The 23030-nt window shown below is 31.7% G+C and overlaps 2 protein-coding genes and 1 long non-coding RNA gene across 3 annotated transcripts in view; 1 reads left to right on the plus strand and 2 right to left on the minus strand.

Moving 5' to 3' along the window:
- The window catches only part of LOC143083327 (peroxidase-like protein), a 36803-nt gene extending 35343 nt beyond the window's left edge, over positions 1–1460 (plus strand). Inside the window, exons 11-12 of the mRNA XM_076259589.1 lie at positions 593–695; positions 1317–1460. Coding sequence (XP_076115704.1) covers positions 593–695; positions 1317–1404 — 191 coding nt within the window. The 3' untranslated portion in view covers positions 1405–1460. The remainder of the gene's footprint in view (positions 1–592; positions 696–1316) is intronic.
- Positions 1461–5672: 4212 nt separating this feature from the next.
- LOC143083330 (uncharacterized) lies at positions 5673–22239 on the minus strand. Its single transcript, XM_076259590.1, has 6 exons — positions 22213–22239; positions 21272–21566; positions 17853–17938; positions 16808–16909; positions 10467–11651; positions 5673–9765 (listed from the first exon to the last, which is right to left on the minus strand). Coding segments are annotated over exons 1-6 (2139 nt in total). The 5' UTR covers positions 22214–22239; the 3' UTR covers positions 5673–9295.
- On the minus strand, positions 12611–15977 carry LOC143081789 (uncharacterized). Its single transcript, XR_012980090.1, has 2 exons — positions 15566–15977; positions 12611–13112 (listed from the first exon to the last, which is right to left on the minus strand). It is a non-coding gene; the product is annotated as an uncharacterized LOC143081789 (long non-coding RNA).
- Positions 22240–23030: the final 791 nt, after the last annotated feature.

A 23030-nucleotide genomic window follows, 5' to 3' on the forward strand; every position in this document is an offset into this window, starting at 1 on the left:
TGCGGAGGGGTTAAACATGTTTTGTGAGATATCATCCCGCATCCTATATCTCTAGCTAATGCAGAATAAAGAAACACATCGCTATACGTACAGTAAAACTCAGTCTAAAAGTAGTCTGACTCGAATGTCAAATAGTTAACAAAAGAAAAGTAAGCGAAAATACACTGATACATAAATTACCAAAAGACTGAATATGATCTACTAGTTTTTTGTTTAAACTTTTCTGATGATCTTAAGATCAAAACAAAATGAATAAATCTCATCAACAAGTGGTAGCAACAATCGTGTAAAGAGAAAAGGAGGAAAGAGGGAACGGGGATAAAAAAAAATTATACATGTATGCCTTATGCTCCTGCTCTAAATAAAACGGTCACTGTGTACATTATGCTATTTCTGCATGTCCTCTTAACGTCAATACAGTCCTTTGTTTATAGAATTAGATGTTCCTCAAAGTCGTTTCTAAAACTTTTTGGTAGTAAGCCAAATTTACTTTTGAATCTGTATTTTCAAAAAAAATTTCAACGGTTATGTATAATAATTGCGCGTGTGCGCACATATAACTACGGATACACACAGAGATTTATGTTTTCAGCCCAATTACAGCAGATTAAGAAGCAGACCTTGTCGGCGCTGTACTGTAGAACTATGGACGTTAATACAATGCCCGAGAGTTCATTTGATACTCCATTAGCAGGGTAAGACTTGTGTGAATAATATTCCTGATTAGACAACTTATACTGCATTTTTCTTTGTTTATTTAATGGTATTGTTTTATTTTGATATTTTTTGGGGATCTTTTTTATGTCTCTTCAGTAGATGATTGTTGGAAAACTATAATTAATGTAATTTAGCCATACCATATTTGCCCAACGTTTACTTTTTTTCATTTTTTTGCAATGTGTATGTTTGTTTGAAATTGACTAAAGAGTTTGGATGTGCTTTAGTATATTCTTTTCCACTTTTAAAAGTGATATACATAGTATGATGATCGTAAACTAAACTTCCGATTTCTTTCGTAGTACTCGTTAGTATTTTGTTGTACTTGCAAATGTTTTTGTTAACAAAATGTAACATCAAAAGCACAAACAAGTGTTATACATTGATTGTCGTTGTTAAAACGTGATGAAAAGTATAATTTAAAATGCTTAAGAACGGGTCGGTTTTTGGTTATATTAAACTTGAGTATTCATATTGAGCAATAATAACATCGTTATGAGTTGTATATGTAATCATATATAAAACAATCATATTTATAATTTACAGATCAATATTATACATTAAACGTATGTCTTACTTCTTTCTTATTATTTTTCCAGGAAAGAACGCAAACCATGTAATACGTTTCCTGGATTGGACTTGAAACCATGGGCTAATATATACAACTCTTACAAAGGAAATAAATGATTTAAAAAAAACAACATAAAAACAAATAAAAAACAAAAACGATTAAATGTATTAAAGTGAAGGAACGTTTGGAAATATTCGTTTGTTATTTAATTTTGATACTTTTAATTTAAAAATTGATTTTTGAAACATTAGATGAAGTTTTATTATGAAACTTATGTTGTGCTTGTCGACGTTTATGGACATTCCTACCAGTTCTACATCCGTCCTCTTATCAAGAGCTGTATCTGTTTCTAACTGTTTGAAAGAGAAAAAACGAAACTATAAACATGTACTTCATAGTTGTCTCATTGGTAATCATACCACATCTCCTTATTTTCATATAGGTCAGTCCAACCATCACTGTGTTGAACTGCCGGTGTCACGTACATGTACATGTATATCATCATTGGCTGTAAACTAAGTTCAATCTTACTCGTTTTGTACTTTAGGCATGTTATTGGGTTCAGTGCAGGTCTCTGAAATTTATTGTCGCTTTTTGAAGAATTAAATTTATGTTTAGCTTTGTAAAGTGTACATGTACGATAAATAGACACATGTCTGTCGTCGTAGATCGTGTTTCGACCTCTTAATTTGTTTTCGGTCCTATAGTAGATCATGCTTTATCGTCGTATATCCCATCACCTTTTTATGTCTCTTTTATTAATAATCTAATTCTCGATTGGTTATACTTGTTTCTTCTATTTCAGAACTTTTCATTCTTTTACTTTTTGAGTAAACCAAATATCAGTTACTACTTGTCTGGTTTTATCTTTTATGAATTTTGAGATGCGGGATAATTGCCAATGAAACAATTCTTCGCCATACCAAATGACGTAGAAAGTAAGAAACTATTGGTCATCGTCATACCTTTAACAATGAGCAAATCATATAGCGTTTATATGTAAGGATAATGAAATATTTGTTTTAGGCTGAGGGTTAACATAATTCAATTTGCTAAATTAAAAAAAAATGGATGATACATAAATGAATCTTACGAGTTTTCAAGACGATAACGTTAATGTCGTAGTGTCATCATTCAAATTCAAATTCAAATTCAAATATTTATTGCCATGTAAACTTTAAACATTAAGTTTGTGACATACAAAATAATAAACAATATAACTATATTTCACATATATATATATACACACAATCATTCATTTACAGTAAATATTCCAGTGTCCCCTGTCCTCAATTCTAATGACCTTTTGATGTAGGACCCCAATTTATTTACTTGTGATTTTCTAATTGAATTTTCTAATTGAGTTACCCTCTTTAAATAAAGAATTTATGGTGTTGATGGATTGAGTATAAAAATCAACTTTTCTTTATCAGATAAATCTTTAACAGAAAAATTAAAATCCAAATTGTTAAAAAAAAAAATTTCTTAGTTCCATATTTAATTTACAATCTAATATCAAATGTTTTTCGTTTTCTAATGTTTTACATTTAAGGCATAATCTCTGCTCTCTAGGAATATTAGTATGTCTGCCTTTTTCTATATTTAAATTATGGTCACTAATTCTTAGTTTTGTTATTAATTTTCTATAAGTAAAGTTTGATGTTCTTAAATAGTCTTCAAAACGTAAATTCTGTTCAAGATTCTTATATAAATAAAGTTTACTTTTTTTCATCAATGTTTTGCATCTTATCATGTATCAAATTTTCAAAGTAGTTTTTAGAGCTTGTTTTTATATAAACTTTAAATGAATTATTTATTTTTTTGTCTGAACTAGTATTTTGTTGAATTTGTGCTATATCTAAATTAAGTTCACTTAAAATATTTTTTACATATGTAAACCAGGAGTATACTCCTTCTGAGTCTAAGTTTTTACCAAGCGTGTAAGCTTCTTTCAAAAGAGGATTTAACTTACAGCATTCAAATCTCTTTAAATATAATAAAGTTTGTGTTTTAATATTAAATTCTATTATAATAGGAAGTCTCCCCAATTCAGCTCTAGTTGCAAGATTAGATGCATTCTTTCTAGTTCTCAGTAAAAATTTACAAAAATGCAAGTGTAATTTTTCAATTGGACTTTTTTCTGCAAAACTTAAAATATCTACTTCTTTTCCAGAATTTAAAGCTCTATTTTTTGCTCTAAAAAGAGATATATATGTGTCTAAATATGTAACTTCAGAGTTGTATATCATTATTGGTTTTATGAGAGAATCAAAGAGGTGGCATGCAACTTTGACTGGTAAATTATTCAAAGACTTTGTGTAAGCTTTCAACATTGCACTGTGAAATTATATCGTGTCAACAATATGAAAATTAGAAGTTATGGTATGAGTGTCACTAAGTCAGCTTTCCACATTATAGACCAAATGAAATTAAAGTTTTCAACTGAAGGTAACCATATGACCTTTAACAATGAGCAAATCCCATACCTCATCGCAATGTATAAAAAGCCTTGAAATGACAAAAGAAAAACAAATCAATTGAGAAAACTAACTGCCCGATTTATGTATATAAAAAATAAAGAAAAATAGGTACAGAAATATCAAACGACAACCTCTGAATTTCCGGATCCTGTCGAGGGAAAGGCAACTGTTTATATAGCCATTCTCGTTAAGGGATGACATCAAAATCAATGTAAGATAAAAAAAAAAAAAAAAAAAAAAAACTTAATTCGAATAGTTTGGAGGTGGGGGGTTGAACTGCTGCAAGATGTGGTTATCTGACATTGATTTTTATATATATCTTCATGTATATAGGTCAATCATTTTTTCCAAATTAAGGTAAGAGGGGGTGGGGGTCAGTGTAAAAACTATGTGAATAAAGTTTTTTATCCTTTATTGAACTTTTGTATATATTTAGAGAGCCATTTTTTAATGTAATCTTTATTTGACGGGTTGATTATTAAGTTAAGAATTTTGTTGTCACAGATTACTTTACTAAATCTTCCATAGAAACCATGTATAAAGGTTTAGCTGTTGAAATAGTACTCTCAGATCTGTTCATTGTGTCTTTTTGTGTCGGGATGTATAAGTACCCGGCCACGTCCACTTGTATTTTTGTCTATCTGATGAGTTAAGCCTTTTTCAACTGATTTTTATAGTTCGTTCTTATGTTGTACTGTTATACCACTGTCCCAGGTTAGGGGAAGGGTTGGGATCCCGCTAACATGTTTAACCCCGCCACATTATGTATGTATGTCCCTGTCCCAAGTCAGGAGCCTGTAATTCAGTGGTTATCGTTTGTTTATGTGTTACATATTTGTTTTTCGTTCATTTTTTTTTTTTACATAAATAAGGCCGTTAGTTTTCTCGTTTGAATTGTTTTACATTGTCTTATCGGGGCCTTTTATAGCTGACTATTCGGTATGGGCTTTGCTCATTGTTGAAGGCCGTACGGCTACCTATAGTTGTTAATGTTTGTGTCATTTTGGTCTTTTGTGGATAATTGTCTCATTGGCAATCATACCACATCTTCTTTTTTATGTTATTTTCACTGTGATGTTTATCGAGCACGTAGATTAAGATACACTCAGTGTAAACTTATCGATCCTTTACCTAAACCTATTGTAAAAAGTAACCAATTCAACACTGATACTAGATACTTAAATATTGTTTTAACGGTTGAAATATTGATTTTATTATCAATAAATAGAAATCCTGCAACATTATACACATTCACGGTCCTACATACTGTCTCTTAAATATCTAATCACATTACATATGTGTATGTCCTATGTCAGAAGCCTGTAATTCTATGGTTGCCATTTGTTGCTGTATATCAAGTGTTTTCGTCTTTTATTGTTTTGTTTATAACAATATATTTGTTTAACAGTTGTAGATATTACATGAATTTTCAGGTTCACAACAACTTAGCAAAAAATACACATACGGTCCCTTTATAGTTGTTGTTATGGTTTTTAATGTTCAGAAAGAGTGAAACTCTCTAAAGAGGATTTTGGCGTCGCCATAGTTTCGACATCCCACACCGCCTTACGGACGTCTTACTTTGGAAACGGTTTTGTTGTCGTTCGGAAGAAGACTTAACATGACCATATTTTCATTTCTTATCAACTCATGGAGGTATTGAATTATTGGAAACCAATAAGATTTTCTTATTCTCAGTTTTTTAAGAAGAATTGGGATTGCCAGACAAAAGAAAGAAAGCAAGTTTTCTGAATATGTTAACTTTTTAAATTAATTTAATTGGTACAAAGTGAACAAAATAACTGAAAATCTTTGCAGAAAATATTAACTTATTAGGGTATGCATGTCAGATAATACATATTTTACGGTTGATTGGTGTCAAGATTGATCAAATGAAAGAAATAATTATTCTTGTCTGCTAATGATATAGTAGCAAAAATAATTTTAAAAATACTTCTGGTCTCAAGTGCATACGTTGAAAGTTACTCACAAAAAACATGTATTGTCTGAAATTAAAATATACTTTTTGCAGGTATTCTTTTTTATTTAGATTAAATGCTTAATTCTCTTCATAACAAACAGTCTGCAAGAGGTGAGTATAGTACATTTACATAAATTGTATGTTTATATAATATGTAGATATAATTACACATTAATGGAACATGGAACAAACGTTAATGACAATATTTTATATGTTAAGTACATTGTTTATAATATTACGATTACGTACAGAAAAGGAAATAATTTAATATTTTGCAAATCACAAGGTCGACATACAGTTTATGGTCTACACCTTTAAATGTTGCATGCCATGCATGCCATGCATGCATGTGTCAAACTTATATATACATTGAAAGGTTGTCAAAATTCAACACCAACCAGTATCCATCCTACTCTTGATTCCATCAAAAGAACATACATTTGTACAGCCATTCTCTCCCACAAATTACCATTTATATTATTTTTTTCTAAAAACTAAGGTTGTGGAATTCCTAACCATACCACGTAGCCTGTAGCCCAGACTTAGAAGCATTTATTAAGTCTGGTGCAAAGCCACAAACATATTGCTAAATCAAATCATGTTTTATCTATATACCAAACAAAAATGTTTTTGAAATTATTGAAAATATGTTTAGATTTTAAAAAAAACAACAAGAATGTGTCCAAAGTACACGGATGCCACACTCGCACTATCATTTTCCATGTTCAATGGACCGTGAAAATTGGTAAAAAATATAATAAGGCATAAAAATTAGAAAGATCATATCACAGGGAACATGTGTACTAAGTTTCAAGTTGATTGGACTTCAGCTTCATCAAAAACTACCTTGACCAAAAACTTTAACCTGAAACTCGCACTTTCTTTTTCTATGTTCAGTGGACCGTGAAATTGGGGTCAAACGTTTAATTCGGCTTTAAAATTAGAAAGATCATATCATAAGTAACATGTGTACTAAGTTTCAAGTTGATTGGACTTCAGCTTCATCAAAAACTACCTTGATCAAAAACTTTAACCTAAAGCGGGACAGACGGACGGACGAACGAACGGACGGACGGACGAATGAACGGACGCACAGACCAGAAAACATAATGCCCGTATACTATCGTAGGTGGGGCATACAAATCCGTAGTATATTCTCAACATTCGTATAGATATACGCTGGCATATCGTTCATTTTTGTAATGCTCAAATTCTATTCATGGATTCATGCACATTTCTTTTGTATATATAACTTTATAATTTTAAGAGGCACATCAACCACATTAACAACCTACAAATTAGAAAAAACTAAATTTTATCATATCAATGTTAACCCATACAAAATGAATATATTGTTACCTCAAAAATCAATTCAAAATCATCTAATAATATTATTTATTTTAAAATTCAAACTGACAGTTATGATTTTAATGAGTTAAGTTGTAGTTATACATGATTGGTAATATTAATGGGCGATATATGTCATAGGTTTAATGCTGACCAAATTAACTGTACTGTACTTTTCAGGATTGAGATATGTCAATTAAAAAGTTACGTGATAACTATGTCTCATTTAAAAAAAAACAGAAGTGACAAATGTCATTAGAATATGCATTTCAGATACATCTTAATGCAAATGAATTGTTGACGTGGAATTTACAAAGAAGTTTACAGACTTGAGTGTCGTTTATGTATTATTGAATAGTTTATCTCTCACTAGGTTCTTAAAGATGATAGGTGTAAAATCGTATCTGTCTTCAATCCCAACCTTTAAGTTTTAAAGTTTTCAAAGGAGTTTCAAATAAATAAATCATTGTGAAAAGAAAGAGACATTTTAAAAACAATAATAAAGGTGATACAATCTTTCCATTCCGAACAACTAAGAAAAGATTGGTTAATTAATTAGTTGGGAATGTGTTTGTTTAAGGAACAAGTTTTTGATGCAAGATTAATTCATGGAGATAGACCTTTGTCCCATTCAGTGACGTATAAAAGGAGTCAGATCTTACGAGATTAAAGTTTGAGCACTGGTTTAAACTCCCATTGTTCTTGTTATTCACACCAGAAGTAGTCAACGTCTGAAATCAATAGTGCTATAACAACAAATATATATATATACAGTTAATGCACTCCTTAACAAAATAACGGAAGTCAACTTACACTGTATTTAACAATGAGTAAATATGTTCACCCTTTTTTTTAATTTCTCAAATTCTGATGCAATGAGATGGCGATTAAAAACAAGTTATTTCTTTTCGTAATTGAAAAAAAAAACATTTTGTACATAAACATAGAAAAACGGGATTAGTTTGCTTTGCTGTCAAATAATTTGTATCAAAATAGCAGAAATATTTTTGTTATGTTTTAAAGAAATAAACCAGAACAAATTAACAGCGGCGGAGTATTACTGCAGTCTGCAGCCATTCCACATTTATTTTTAAGATTGATTTTTTTCAAAACAATTCTTCATCAAAATCTTGTGTATTTGTTTAAAGAAGTAGTTCGTGTACGTGTTTGTGAATACTTTAACAAACACATACTAGTAAATCTATGTTACACATTTCTTGGATTATGATCATCATTTTACAAAACCCCATTAAAATATAATATGATAAAATATCATTAAACATTCTGAAAACAGTAATCTAAATAATTTGGTTGCAGGTGTATGTCTTTACCACAACAGAAAACTAACAACCCGAAATACAATTTTTTTTATTATTATATAGATTACACCGTTGGTTTTTTTCCCGTTTGAATGGTTTTACACTAGTAATTTTGGGGTTCTTTATAGTTTGTTGTTCGGTGTGGCCCGAGGCTCCGTGTTGAAGGCCGTACATTGACCTAAATGGTTTACCTTTTTTAAATTGTTGTTTGGTTGGAGAGTTGTCTCATTGGCACTCACACCACACCTTCCTATATCTACTTAGCTCAACTAGCTGCTTTTACAATACATGTAATATAGGATGAGATTTCTTAAATAAAACAAATACGTGTATTATCCATTGTCAATTTTCTTCTTTGACAATAAAAAAATAGATATAGGGGGAATAAGCAGGTTTTCATTGTTAGTTGAAATTTAATCTTTGCAGAAGGACGGTTTCGTTCGAAACTCGTTAACTTAATTCAATCACATGTATTACACATGATAACAAAAATAAAACTTTATCATTGTGTACATTTAGTAAAGGTCATGAATTATAAACACACTGTTTGTCATGTTCCGTTCTCTCTCGATATCTTTGATATGTTGATGGTAAAAACAAATTTCTATTTCATTATGACTAATTAAAGCGTTAATATTTAGAAACTGAAATACTGATGGCTCAACTGATGGTCGGTTGACATCATGCTATAAGGGGGTTATTCTCTGATATAGATCGATGATCAGCGCTTGCTTAAAAATAGTATAAAAAATGAATGACAATGATCATGATGATGAAAATAATTGAAATATGTTCAAATACTTCAAAACATTATAGTCATCTGAACTACATTTTAAGTTTTTTTATTCAAAATATGACTGAGTTCTCAGTATTCTCAAATTTACAACATTCGGAAAGATGACAGAATAGCTTTAATTGGTGTCACGATGCATCCTCCAGCTGGATGAGAAGCAATTGCCATGCCTATACAACCAGTTATTCCATTTGGACCTACAGCATAAATGCACGTTCCAGAGTCACCTAGCTGAAAAGCAATTTTGCTAAATGATAACTGATTGTAGACAGTAAACACTCTTGGACTTCTCAGCTCACCATCTGCCACAGTTTTAACTTGTTCTTTAAAATGAATAAATTCAGAAATATCATCTGATTTAGGATTACGGATTACCATTTCACTGACAGAATCAATAAATGTTTGAAGTTCTTGTCTTCTTTCTTTTTCTATTACTATTTTATCCTGACATTGTTGCAGTCCTGAAACTGATCCACTGGATCGCATTTGCAATTCTAATATAGTTCCAACTTCTTTATAATCTAAACAACATTTATTTAGGTATTCCGATGACATTCCTAAAATAGATATTGGTTATTATAACATTATAAAATTACAGACACAGCACAACGGATGAACGCACAACGCATTGACAGACGATTAACGCAAAGTGATTACAAAATCACACATAAACGCAAAGTGATAACAAAATCACACACGAACACAAAGTGATAGCAAAATCACACATAAACGCAAAGTGATAACAAAATCACACATGAACGTAAAGTTATAACAAAATCACACTTAAATGTTTTGGTCAAGTGAGCTAAACATAAGGTCTATTACAACTAAATCTTATTGAATAATCATAAGGTTAATTTTGTCTCCCTTGAGTAGACTGTACCAAGTCAAGAATATGACAGTTGTCCATTCGTTTGATGTGTTTTATCATTTGTGTTTGTCATTTGATTAGGGACTTTCCGTTTTGAATTTTCCTCAGAGTTCAGCATTTTTGTGATTTTTTTTAGACACTCCATTGCCTTATAACCACCGTACGCTTAGACTAGCAAATAGGACTTGATTGAATCAAATTTAGACAGGATAGTTATTAAATGAATAGCTTCAATCATTACATCTGATGAAAACTTTAAAATGCCAAAATTGCACCTTCTCCATTTGTAAAAAATTTAGTCCGTATCACGACAAAAACTAATTGTTTGAAGATGTAAAACATAGAAAAAATTTCAAATGTTCAGTAGTTAAACATAAGATATCTTACCCATATCCGTAATTGACCTGGCTATACTATTTTGATCAAATACCATATTTTGGGGATTGATTTTGACACAAGTTTTGTCAAGTTGAATGATTGCTGCATCAACTGTTGTACCATCACTTTCATCTGGTGGAAATGCAAAGTTTATCAGTTCACCACACGGAAGAGCATTGGTACCAGGAAGAGATCCCTGATTTATGTAGTAAACATTTATAGTATTTTCATGAATTTTCTGTCTATTTTCTTTTGTAACTAGATATTCCTTGTCAATAATCACATGTGCACAGGTTAGGAATGCATCTTTACCAAGATATCGTACAAATCCCCCAAGTGTTCCACTTTTTCCACCTAGTCTCCCAACTTCACTTCCAATTCTTATGTCTTCCACTAACAACTCGGCATATCCTTGTAAAATGTCTGTTGGAATACCATCTATTTCGTATGGGAAGTGCGCTTCTCCAACTGGAATGTAGCCCTTTAATCGACAGTAAAGCTGAATACATGGTTCTTTAACAATAATTTGTTTTATTGGGTAACCCTGGGATTTTATAGGCGAAGGTGAGATAACACTGAGCTTCCGATGTTGTGCAAAATAGTGTTTTGCTCTAGATCCATCTATTCCAGTTACTTTAGAAACCCATTCCGGATCTTGGTTTTGCAAACTTGTAATTTTCTCCGTTATCAGTTTCCCCTCCTGTGAGTTGCTAATTTGCTTTTCATACCTAATAGGTATTCCGTAGAAAGAGTTTGGTTCGCATTCATTTACTTGGGCACTTACTTCGACGATAATTACAACATCAGGAGAACAAAAATAAATAGAGTCTTCACCATGTCGAGCATTCCAAAACTTGCATGCACATCTAAATCCAGGCCAAATATCACAACATTCAGGCACTGATACTTCTTTCAGAAACAATCTAGTTATTTGCCAGGCAATAGCTTTCGCACAACAACCACACTGGTTTTTGATTGCCAAATCCAGTAGCTGTTTCAATAATGTTATGTCGCTTTTAAAAGGATTCCAATATGCAAGAATATGTCGAAATAGCAACGAATCCTTAGCCTGTATTGCATCAGTTAACTCTTCTCTTAATTTGCTGGAGTTGTAATACCTGCTGTCGATCCTTCTTTGCAATAAAAGGTGGCGATGATACACACTTTCACAGTCTATTAATCTATTTGAACACTCTGAAATTGAAAAAAGAAATAAATTCGGCAATATCAATGCATATGTGTTTTGAAGAAAACAAACGTTTTCTTATCTGATCATATTTTATTTTATAACAACATACAATCTATTGTTCCTAATCTTAAAAGTTGTCTTGATTTGAATTTAAATGCGAAAATTGCCACTCATATGAAAGAATATTGTTATACCGAGAATGATTTTGTTACTTCTCTCATCCAATTTATATTATTAACAACGTGCGTATGAAATGATGGGACTATCACAAACTAAACAAGCATATTCCTTCAAAATATATATTTTTGAATCGTTGACAAGAAAACTCAACAACTGCTTTCTGAATAACCCGCAAGTGAAGATATCAACAGTGGCATTGAAAAATATAACTCATAATATTTAAAACAATACAAGTGAAGCGAAAAAAGAAACACAACACGAACCCCTTCAAACTAAACAAGCGACGAACTCGGTTGTATCGGAAAAACAAGCAGTTCTTCGTGTACTAATTGCACCCGTCGTCTTACTCATTTAAAGTATAGATTGGAAATAACTCGTATTCGGTGATGTCGCAACCAAAAACTAGAGGATCTAAAGATCCTGTTTCACTGACATAGGTCTTAGTATATCTATCTTCATCAATTGACATGCTCCATATTGTGGACTATACTTTGTTTAGCCAAAAGGCGAAAAGGGTAATACAAAACCTTAATGTAAGGGCACTCACTCCCTACGAATGATTCCGGCAACATTTGACTTATTTGTTGATTTTTTTTCCTTGCTGAAAATTAGTAAAGTTAATCACTAAAGGTACCAGTCTTGTATTACAACTCCAGTTTCCGGTGCATGTCAAAACATGGAGGGAAACAAAATAGTCCATTTTTTTCTGAATTTTTTTCAGGACTCAATTTTTTCTGTTTGATTATAGTTTATGCTGAATTGAAATATATATATAATTTTAAAAAAATCTTGCATCTTTTTGGGGATATCAATCTAGGAAAGTGGAAGGATATCATGTTTACTGGAAGTGGTGCGGCCTAGTAAAAACAGCAAACAGAAAGTAGAAAAAAAATGTTTTGACTTCAGGGTTACGTAACTTTTTATTCTTCGTGGTATGACCCACTTTTTTTCGATTAAATCACAATTTCACATTAGTACATACATGATATGAACATGAAATTTTTTTTCTATGTAGCATTTTTTATTTTTTCATTTTCAAAGATCAGCTGTTTAGCATGTAAGCCTATGGAGCAGTCAATTACAAGACTGCAACCTAAAGTGCAATGACTAGTAAAAGAAGTCGCCTGAAAGTTTTGAAATAACAATAGAGTAGATTCAACATTGAACATTAATTGCTATCCCGTCCGATTATTTTATGTAAAGCAATTTTATATAGTCGAATATAAACTGGTCATTCGAGATACCAATATTTCATAACAATCATCGTAACTATGGGAACACAATTACTGAGGCTTGTATAGGGTATATTGGGATACGGGATATTTGCCATTTTAATTTTAGGGATACGGGATATTTGCCCTAAAAGTAAATGGGATATGGGATATTGATGCATTCATAAGGATATTGAATTTTAAACATGAAAAAAAATAAGTGGAATTTAAAAGTTAAGTACAGAAATATTTACATCTCACTTGATAAAATTGCCCCAAAAAGTTTAATATTAAAGTTCATTTTAGTGCTTTGTTGATTTTAATTGAGTTAATGGTCGTTTTATTTAAAAGTCATCCAAACCCAAGCGAAAAGTATTGATCTATTTTCGATATTTATATGCTCATATGTACTGATAATTTTAAAAGTATTTGTTTTACTTTCCATACTTCGTTCCTTATTGTTAATTTTCCATTTTTGGATGGTGATATTCCTTTGGCACTATCTTACAGTGTTTGTATATCACAACACCTCCTATGTATTACTGGTAAATAATATTAAGTCAGGGGTTTAGTTACCACAAATCACTTAAAATCTTTACTAAATTCTAGATTTGGTTCTGAAGTTTGGTTCTACCTGTAAAAAAAATATTTTAAACGGGATAGCACATCCTCATTTTTACGAAGATGTTGTTTACCGTGCCATTGGATGTTGGATGTATAATGCTTGATAATTTAGTCTCAGATGCATTACTTTTTATTAGTTGTAATTGGCTTTCAACTAGCTGTCAGTAACTGCAAGTACTCTCAGATCTGTAATTAGTGTCTTTTTGTTGATGGGATGTACAAGTACTCGGTCACGTCCACTCTCTGTTTTTGTTAGATGTATTTCTATTTGTATCAATCTGATGAGTTAAGCTTTTTTCAACTGATTTGTATAGTTCGTTCTTATGTTGTACTGGTACACCACTGTCCCAGGTTAAGGGGAGGGTTGGGATCCCGCTAACATGTTTAGCCTCGCCACATTCTGTATGTATGTGCCTGTCCAAAGTCAGGAGTCTTTAATTCAGTGGTTGTCGTTTGTTGCTGTGTTACATATTTGTTTTTGTTCATTTTTTATACATAATTAGGCCGTTAGTTTTCTCGTTTGAATTGTTCTACATTTGTCATTTCAGGTCTTTTTATAGCTAACTATGAGGTGTGAGCTTTGCTCATTGTTGAAGGTCGTACGGTGACCTATAGTTGTTAATTTCTGTGTCACGTGGTCTCTTGTGAAGAGTTGTCTCATTGGCAATCATACCACATCTTTTTTTTATATTATATGCTCATATGCATTGATAATTTTCTTGAAATAATCATAGATTTTTGTTAGATGTATCCATCTGATTTGTTAAGCCTTATTGTTTGTAATTTATAATATATTATTTGTTTTGATGCTTTATATGATTACAGGATATTTTATACCTCTTATTTTTTTACGTGGCGTGGCAAGGATCTTCAGAGATCTCCACGTTTCACAGATTGTTCTGATGTGCAACGGCTGTTTTGCCAGACAAGCTGGGGCCGAGGGACGTCAGAGCACGTCCCATATCAAAAAGTAGATATTTCGCTGTATAAACTATGTTAATAACGAATAATTACTAAATAATCAATGTACATTAATATATTTTTTTCTATTACTGGTGTTGTGAGGAAGGAAATTAAAAAAAAAAGTAACAAAAATATTGGGATCTATGTAATTCATAAAGGTCAAGATCAGTCAAATGTTGTCTTATTTCTTTGTAAAACAAGGGCTGTGCAAATTTTGCCTGCGGTAAAAAAATTGCAACAGTTAAGTGTAATGTAGGTACATTAGCAGAAAGCTTTCTTGTGTTAAATTTTGAGTTATTGAACTTGCATGCTATAAATATCCACTTTTTGATATGACGTGATCTGACGTCCTATACATTCCAGCTTGTCTGGCAAAACAGCCGTTGGATGTCAGAGCAATCTTGGACAAGAGACAGGGTTGCGTCCTTCTGTTCTTTCCAACATAGGTTAACGTGTAGGATCAAGTTTCTTATCAATGAAAGAAGAATGCTATCAAAATTATATTTTACAGTCATATGCATCACGGTTTGAACAATTAAAACAAGTCTGAAATTAGACCCCTTACACTATATTTATCGTTTAACATCACATAAAAGAGATTGTTATACAAGGCTCTAAGATGGAACACTTCTTCTTTTGGACACATACATTGTATATTCTTATTTAACACTAGAAGTATGCACTAAATTTCCTTTAACACAGTTTGTTTTCCCAGAGTCAAAATTGTTGACGTTGTGATGATGAGGGAAAAAATGGGCTTGGGAATGAATTAATAATGATTTTTTGGGATATTTCAAAATAGTTTTAGGGATATGGGATATTTGTAAAAAATATTTATTGGGATATTAGGGGTAAACATTATAGGGATACGGGATATTGGGATAAAAACTTAATGGGATATGGGATATTGATACCCCCCCCCCCTAAACAAGCCTCATTACTATTTGGAATCTATAATACAATTAGTTCCACGAAGCAGAACTTCTCCGTCAAGGAAAGTATGATAGGATACGCAAAACTAAGAATATTGTATCAACTGCAGAATGTATATTCTTTAGTTTTGTAAGTTGTGTCTTGAGTACTAATATTTGTCTGTTTGACTTTTTTTTTTAAGACATAACGTTGTCCGTTTTTTTTCTATCTATGAGCTTGAATGTCCCTCTGGTATCCAAGTTCATTGATGTAGATGCAGTAACCTTGCTTAATACTAATACTTATTACAGTAATTGAAAACATCTTTTCTCATAAAAAAACTTAAACTTAAAGGATAGTTAAAGTCACCTTCTCTATGAAATCTTCTTCAAAATAAAAAAAAAGAACAAGTCGTTTAGCAGTCGAGCACAGCAGTTTCCCATAAATTTTTCAATTTCAATTGCAAAACACTTCCTCTAGGTGTAACATTTTTTTTAAAGATATAGAAAATATAGAAATCCAAACATTTGATGAAGTCACTTACAGTGAATATTTTACTTGAAACTTAAAACAAGGATACCAAATTAATGATTCGGTTGAAGGTAGTTTTCTAAGAACTTGTATTGATATCGAAACTTATTACAACTATTCATTATGACATGTTTATAACATGAGCAACACGACGGGTGCCACATGTGGAGCAGGATCTGCTTTCCCTTCCGGAGCACCTGAGATCACCCCTAGTTTTTGGTGGAATCCTGTTGCTTATTCTTTAGTTTTCTATGTTGTGCCATGTGTACTATTGTTTGTCTGTTTTACTTTTACATTTTTAGCCATGGCGTTGTCAGTTGATTTCGATTTATGAGTTTGACTGTCCCTCTTGTATCTTTCGTTCCTCTTTTATAAAATATTTGACAAACAAGAATTGCGACCGATTGTTACACGGTTAAACGTTGGTTTACATCAAGTTATAGTTTATATAGTAGTTCGATGCTAACACATGTCCTTAAGTTTGTGATGTCTAAAAACATAAGCCAAATTAATGCTTTGAGCCCATTTGAGTGCTGCACTAAACATGGAAATATGACTCCGCGAGCTATACATGCTATAGTATGTTCAATGTGTGTATGATTTTCTAGATTTGGAACAAGAGTGGGTTCAACATACTAGCATTAAGGTAACGTATAATTCGAAATTTTCATGAAATCTGGGTTGTTTTCAATTAGACCGCGGATAATAATTGAACATTTGATTAAATATAAATTATTTACCATCTTTCTCTGCTTTCACTCTCAGGTTGATACCTTTGGCAACAATGCAATCAACAAAGAAGCCATCGCTCGAAAATGTATGTTTGTATAATACGTTGTTACCTGTAAAGAATTTTAAACGACTACAAAGCTGCTATACTGAGGTATTTGCATGAATATAATATATTTACTCCGTTTCTCAACATAAACATGATAACAGACCATGTATTTTACTTCAAAATATTTTGGGTTTATTTCATTTCAAATTGATTGATATTTTTGACTTTTTCAGTTTTGTTATTGCTCGTCATGTTGAAGGAGTTAATGTGTAAATAATGATAACAGGTAGGTTTAACTGAAACAGATATTAAAACTAAATGGCAAATTTATATAATCAGTTTAAAGCTTGGTGATATTTCATCTTATGCATATAAACAAATAAAATTATATCATCTAATTTGTTTCTTGTCATATGAAAAAATAGCAAGAAAAGGATCAATAATGAAACAACGTTATTGTATGATAATATTCATTATTTTTATCTTAACGATGATAATTTAATTGATATATCTGTATTATGTTTTAGTTGAAGTTGCTATTCAAGGTCGTACGATACCGTAGCAAGTGCAAATATTAGGCTTTGCATGAAATTGCTTAAAATATTCATACACAAATTTAATTAAATACATAAAGGTAATAAGTTAGTTTGTTTTAATTCAAACGCAATACAAAAGAAAAAGGTAAAGATGATTATAGAATTATGTAAAATCTACCATCGGGCATAAAGCTCAATGGAAATGAAGACAGGTACTATATAATCACCAATAAAGTATAATAAAATAGATATTTAACTCAATATGTGAAGCGAGCACAGAAAGTAGAAGAACATATAGTTATAATCCAAGTATTTATTCAATCTCTGCAAGGGAAACTATTATAAAAATAAACAATATTTTTATTAAATTACATGTTCTTATTTCAAATATATTATATATGTAGCTTGTTACCTACACCTTTGTGGTGGAATTCGTTTACAGCAATGTATTTCAAAATAAGCGTTGTATACCTTTGTTTTCCGTAATATATTCGTGTGACGAAATTAACAGTGGACATGACTTTGATCGACCTCTTCTCGTTGGTTTGTTACTGAAACTTAAAAAAAAAATTTGTTGTGTTTTTAAAATTACATAAATAAACAGATTCTTTTTAACATTTAAAACTATGTTGTTTCAGTTTAAAGTGCAGACCACTAGCAAATATAAGGTAAATCTAAATTATACAGTGTGTTGTTTAACAAAAGCTGAATTAAAATATATCGTGGAATTGCAAACAACAGTTTTGAAAGTTAAGGCACACACTTGTTTTTTTATTTTTAATTGTTAATATGATCAGAACATATTACTAGGTTGAATAATTGGATGTTGAAGCAGTATTTAGAAATTGAAGACAGAACACATAACCCATATAAACAGAATATACTGACCGACTTTAGAAACGCAACACTAGATTATTTCTTTAAATTCCAATCTTCAAAAATGCATTTTGTTTCAAACAAACTTATGAACAGAAAGTTCTTTCATAATTCAATGTTTAACAAAAAAGACAGTTCGAAAGTTAAATTGATTACGTAATTTTCAATGTTCAAATGTTGTTGTATACACTAAAACCTTGGTTTTCTCCTTACTAATGAACGCGTCACCATCAAAAGCAATGACTGTCTGTAACAAACGCAAAAATGATTGTTACCAGGCAAATGATTGTGTTCGCCGTACGAACTTTTTGAAAACAAAAGAGTTATATAAATGAAACTCGAAAAAAAATGGAAATCCTAGATAAAGAACAAAGTTAAACAAAAATAAACACTCAAAAGATTTTGAAAATCACCAAAAGGTAAAAGAGAGAGAGACGGGTGATAACTAAGAGACAATCAAAATCAAAAGCAAAAAGCAAACTGACAACGACATGGGAAACAACAAAACATGACGAGAGTTTGGCCTTCATACTGAACATATCCGTCACGTTTTGGATTCTGTTTTGCACCTGATTTTGCCGTTGTCCCACCCATTACAGTGGTTTTTTTACAATTATGCAGTTGGAACTTAAGGCTTTTAAAAATGTTTTTTCTGCAGTCGATGCTTTGGCAGTTCAGTTTATGGCATAAATCTGTACAAAATGGCATTCAGCAATTTGATTAGCAGTTGACGTTACGGCCGTAGACCTGTCTCGCAAATGACGTTGCGTTATCAAATTCTATTAACGTTGCATCGTCAGTACATGTTGATCTGGTCATTGATGATCTCCAACAAATCTCGTTTTCCGATATCATTGTTGGAAGTACAGTAAAAAGAGTTTTTGACGTCAAATTCTCTGGTTGCAGCACGTTCACATTTTCCTGTTTGCAGTATTCTAATGGGTTGATTAAGATTTTTATTCCTAAGTCTTGGCAATATGGAGATGCAACATTTTTTAACTGATTTAAGTGTGGCCAAGGATTGAAAGAACTGTTTCACAAAGAAAGAAAAAACTTTTATTGGTTCGTAATTTCGCTTTCTGAATTCGTGCGGTCTCAATAATCTGGTATGTTCAATCACGACAGGTAAGTCAGATATTGTTTTTTTTTTCGAAAGAGAAAGAAGTGTGATAAGCATGAATAGTAGTTGTATGATTTGGTTAAACAAATCTACAAAAATGAGTGTTGCCTGTTTAAAGTCAGTCAGTATAGAATGTAACCAAATCATTACATATAACTTTTAAAAAAAACGATGCTTGGTTTTCAGTGACTTAATAGTGGTCAACATGTAGATGTGCTTTTAATTCCACAGTCTGCATTCCCGATGGAACAGTGCTCTGCTGATGACCAACCTTCTCCTTTATATTTGTCATTTACTTCTTACAGGAGGTCACCAAGAAAAACTGCTGACATAGGGACATGTCTCGTCTTTATGTTATTCTATAGTATTAATCAAATGTTGAAATTCAAATGGCAATACTTTAACATATAAACTGTCGTCATTTTCGTGATAGGGAGTGACTGTTCACAAGGAGGCTATCAAAGTGGTGATGTTGAAATCATTAATTATTTTACAGACGCAATCACGAGTTGATTGACCATCCTAGTTTTACAGATGACGGATATGTTCAGTATGAAGGCCAAACTCTCGTCATGTTTTGTTGTTTCCCATGTCGTTGTCAGTTTGCTTTTTGCTTTTGATTTTGATTGTCTCTTAGTTATCACCCGTCTCTCTCTCTTTTACCTTTTGGTGATTTTCAAAATCTTTTGAGTGTTTATTTTTTTTTAACTTTGTTCTTTATCTAGGATTTCCATTTTTTTTTCGAGTTTCATTTATATAACTCTTTTGTTTTCAAAAAGTTCGTACGGCGAACACAATCATTTGCCTGGTATCATTGTACGTTTTGTATGCCCCACCTACGATAGTTGAGGGGCATTACGTTTTCTGGTCTGTGCGTCCTTCCGTCTGTTCGTCCGTCCGTCTGTTCGTCTGTCCGTCCGTTCGTCCCACTTCAGGATAAAGTTTTTGGTCAAGGTAGTTTTTGATGAAGCTGAAGTCCAATCAACTTGAAACTTAGAACACATGTTCCTTATGATATGATCTGTCTTTTTTTAAAACAAAATTAAACTTTTGACCCCATTTTCATGGTCCACTGAACATAGAAATTAAAAGTGCGAGTTTCAGGTTAAAGTTTTTGGTCAAGGTAGTTTTTGATGAAGCTGAAGTTCAATCAACTTGAAACTTAGAACACATGTTCCCTATGATATGATCTTTCTCATTTTAAAACCAAGTTAGACTTTTGACCCCATTTAAATGGTCCACTGAACATAGAAATTAAAAGTGTGAGTTTCAGGTTCAAGTTTTTGGTCAAGGTAGTTTTCAATGAAGTTAAAGTCCAATCAATTTGAAACCTAGTACACATGTTCCCTTTTGGTTGATCTTTTTACTTTAAGGCCAAATTCGATTGTTTACCCAATTTCACGGTCCATTGAACATGGAAAATAATAATGCGAGTTTGTGGTGCTCAAACGTTATCTATGTTTATTATGGTGCTTTAATTTTTCTTATGTTCATTTATCTTTTTAACCGCATTGAAACATTTTATATACCTTTACATCGTTTCTTGGTAAAACTGGTTTTGTAATTCAGAGTGATACTGTTAAAGGTAAGATATGAAACAATATTAATATTTCAAATTTCAAACCATTGAGTGATGCGTACAAAACGAGTAGCCATTTTAATGACCAAATGCACAAAATAAGCATATGAAGAATATAGCGGACTTCTTATTCATTTTACCAAGTACATATACTAAGCTGCGTAAACTGTAATTTTATCTAGAAGAAAATGAACGCTATTCCCCTCACGAGCCTTAATATCCCGTTAATATGTCCGGTTCCTTTAAATATAAACCAAAAGTAATGTGTATTTATTGTACGATATTTAAAGAATATGAATTAATATAATGAATTACCTGTAATAATCAACAATAGTTTCTAACCCTCTTCCTCCAATTTTTTCCAATGCCTTCACTAATTGTTTGATCGTAACTGGATCACATAACATTTCCCAATAGCCAAGTATTCTTTGTGTTTTTTCAAATATGTTATATCTTTTACCAATAACCATATTTGCGATAACAGTACTTTCTATACCCAGGTTGGAACCTAAATTAGCACCGTCAATTCCAACAGCAAACGAAACTTTCCTGAGCAAATCTGCTGGTGGCTTCTTCATTAGTATAGTTGGGGAGATATATGTATCAGTCACTGAAACATATCACTTAGATGAAATTATTGAATTACATCCACTATTATGACTCCTGTTCATCACTTTTAGACGGTTAAATATATTCCGTACCAGTTCCTAACATTAATTCGATAATAAATTTCATCATAAACAAAAACAAACACGTTTACACTTTCATACTTGAAAATTGCAACTTTTATAAATACAACCATGTAAATAAATACAGTTCTGGAAGCAAATCAGACATTGTTGATCACATTCCATAGAGTATGTTTAAAAAGGAAGCATTGTTTTGTACCAAAATATATTTTATGATTGGATTCTGCTATTCGATGTATCTTTTTACTGAAGCTAATTATAGCAAACAAAGCATGCGTAAACAAACACAGTAGCTTCGACTGTGTCTTAAATTATAATCACACAAAACTTTATAAATTTTATTTGCTGCTTAACTGCTTATCACGTTACCCACATGACTCAGTTAAACGCAATTACATGTAAGCTATGACTAAATGTTTAACAATGATCTCTGCTACGTGCACAAAGGAGTTGTTATAATGAAAAAGATAGTAGATTATTTTAAAAATTCTTACTGTGTGGTTCATACTGCATCGTGTAGGTCAAATGAAGTCAAGACCTAATTATCTGTAATAAGTTTTTACTTACTCTTGAATATTTTCTGTGCGTTTTTCTGGTTCTAAAAATTAAAAAAAATCAACACTGTTTTTTTGTGTAGTCTTCATAAATTTTACCACTTTCAGAAATGTTCATTTAACACTTATCATTAATTATATATGTTTTTGCGCGAAGATGAAATTTGACCCCTTAAGTTTAAGTATATTAAAATATGTGTGTAACAATATTATCCCGAGATGTAGATTTAGCGCTATAAATTATCTCGTCATTTTCAAGTACAACCATTGTAGTGTGAATACTTACTAAATATATCTTTTTTTAGAATTTAAGCAATAGAAAAAATTTATGGCAACTGCTGTTTTGAATTCGTTACGGAACGAGTTTTCCAGGAAATCTGTATATGTAAGATGCACCTTGAGGCAATTATCCCCTGTCCTTATTCACAGTGCACTGTATTAGAAGAAATTGCATACACTTACTTATTTAGAACAGAGCGAATAAATTCATTCTTACATAGCATTATCTTATATAATTTCGGAGTAAATATAATACATATTTAGTAGTCAAGACTTCGGTGTTGACAGGAATATCCATCATATGGTCATTTGTATAAATTTCCTGTTAACAAACCTATGAATTTTTCGAAAAACTAAGGATTTTCTTATCCCAGGCATTGACTACCTTAGCCATATTTAGGTCAATTTTTTTTTTAATTATGGGTCCTCAACGCTCTTCAACTTTGTACTTTTTTGGCTTTATAACTATTTTGTTCTGAGCGTCACTGATGAGTCTTATGTAGACGAAACGCGCGTCTGGGGTATCAAATTATAATCCTGGTACCTTTGATA

The sequence above is a fragment of the Mytilus galloprovincialis genome, chromosome 7, assembly GCF_965363235.1.
Source record: "Mytilus galloprovincialis chromosome 7, xbMytGall1.hap1.1, whole genome shotgun sequence".
NCBI lineage: Eukaryota > Metazoa > Mollusca > Bivalvia > Mytilida > Mytilidae > Mytilus > Mytilus galloprovincialis.

Excerpts from the sequence above, each read along its gene's own strand:
- LOC143083330 (XM_076259590.1), bottom strand. Across the intron at positions 16,910-17,852 it reads ATATATTACGGAAAACAAAG|GTAACAACGTATTATACAAA; the intron begins GTATACAACGCT and ends AATTCTTTACAG. Across the intron at positions 9,766-10,466 it reads CAGGTCAATTACGGATATGG|GAATGTCATCGGAATACCTA; the intron begins GTAAGATATCTT and ends TATCTATTTTAG.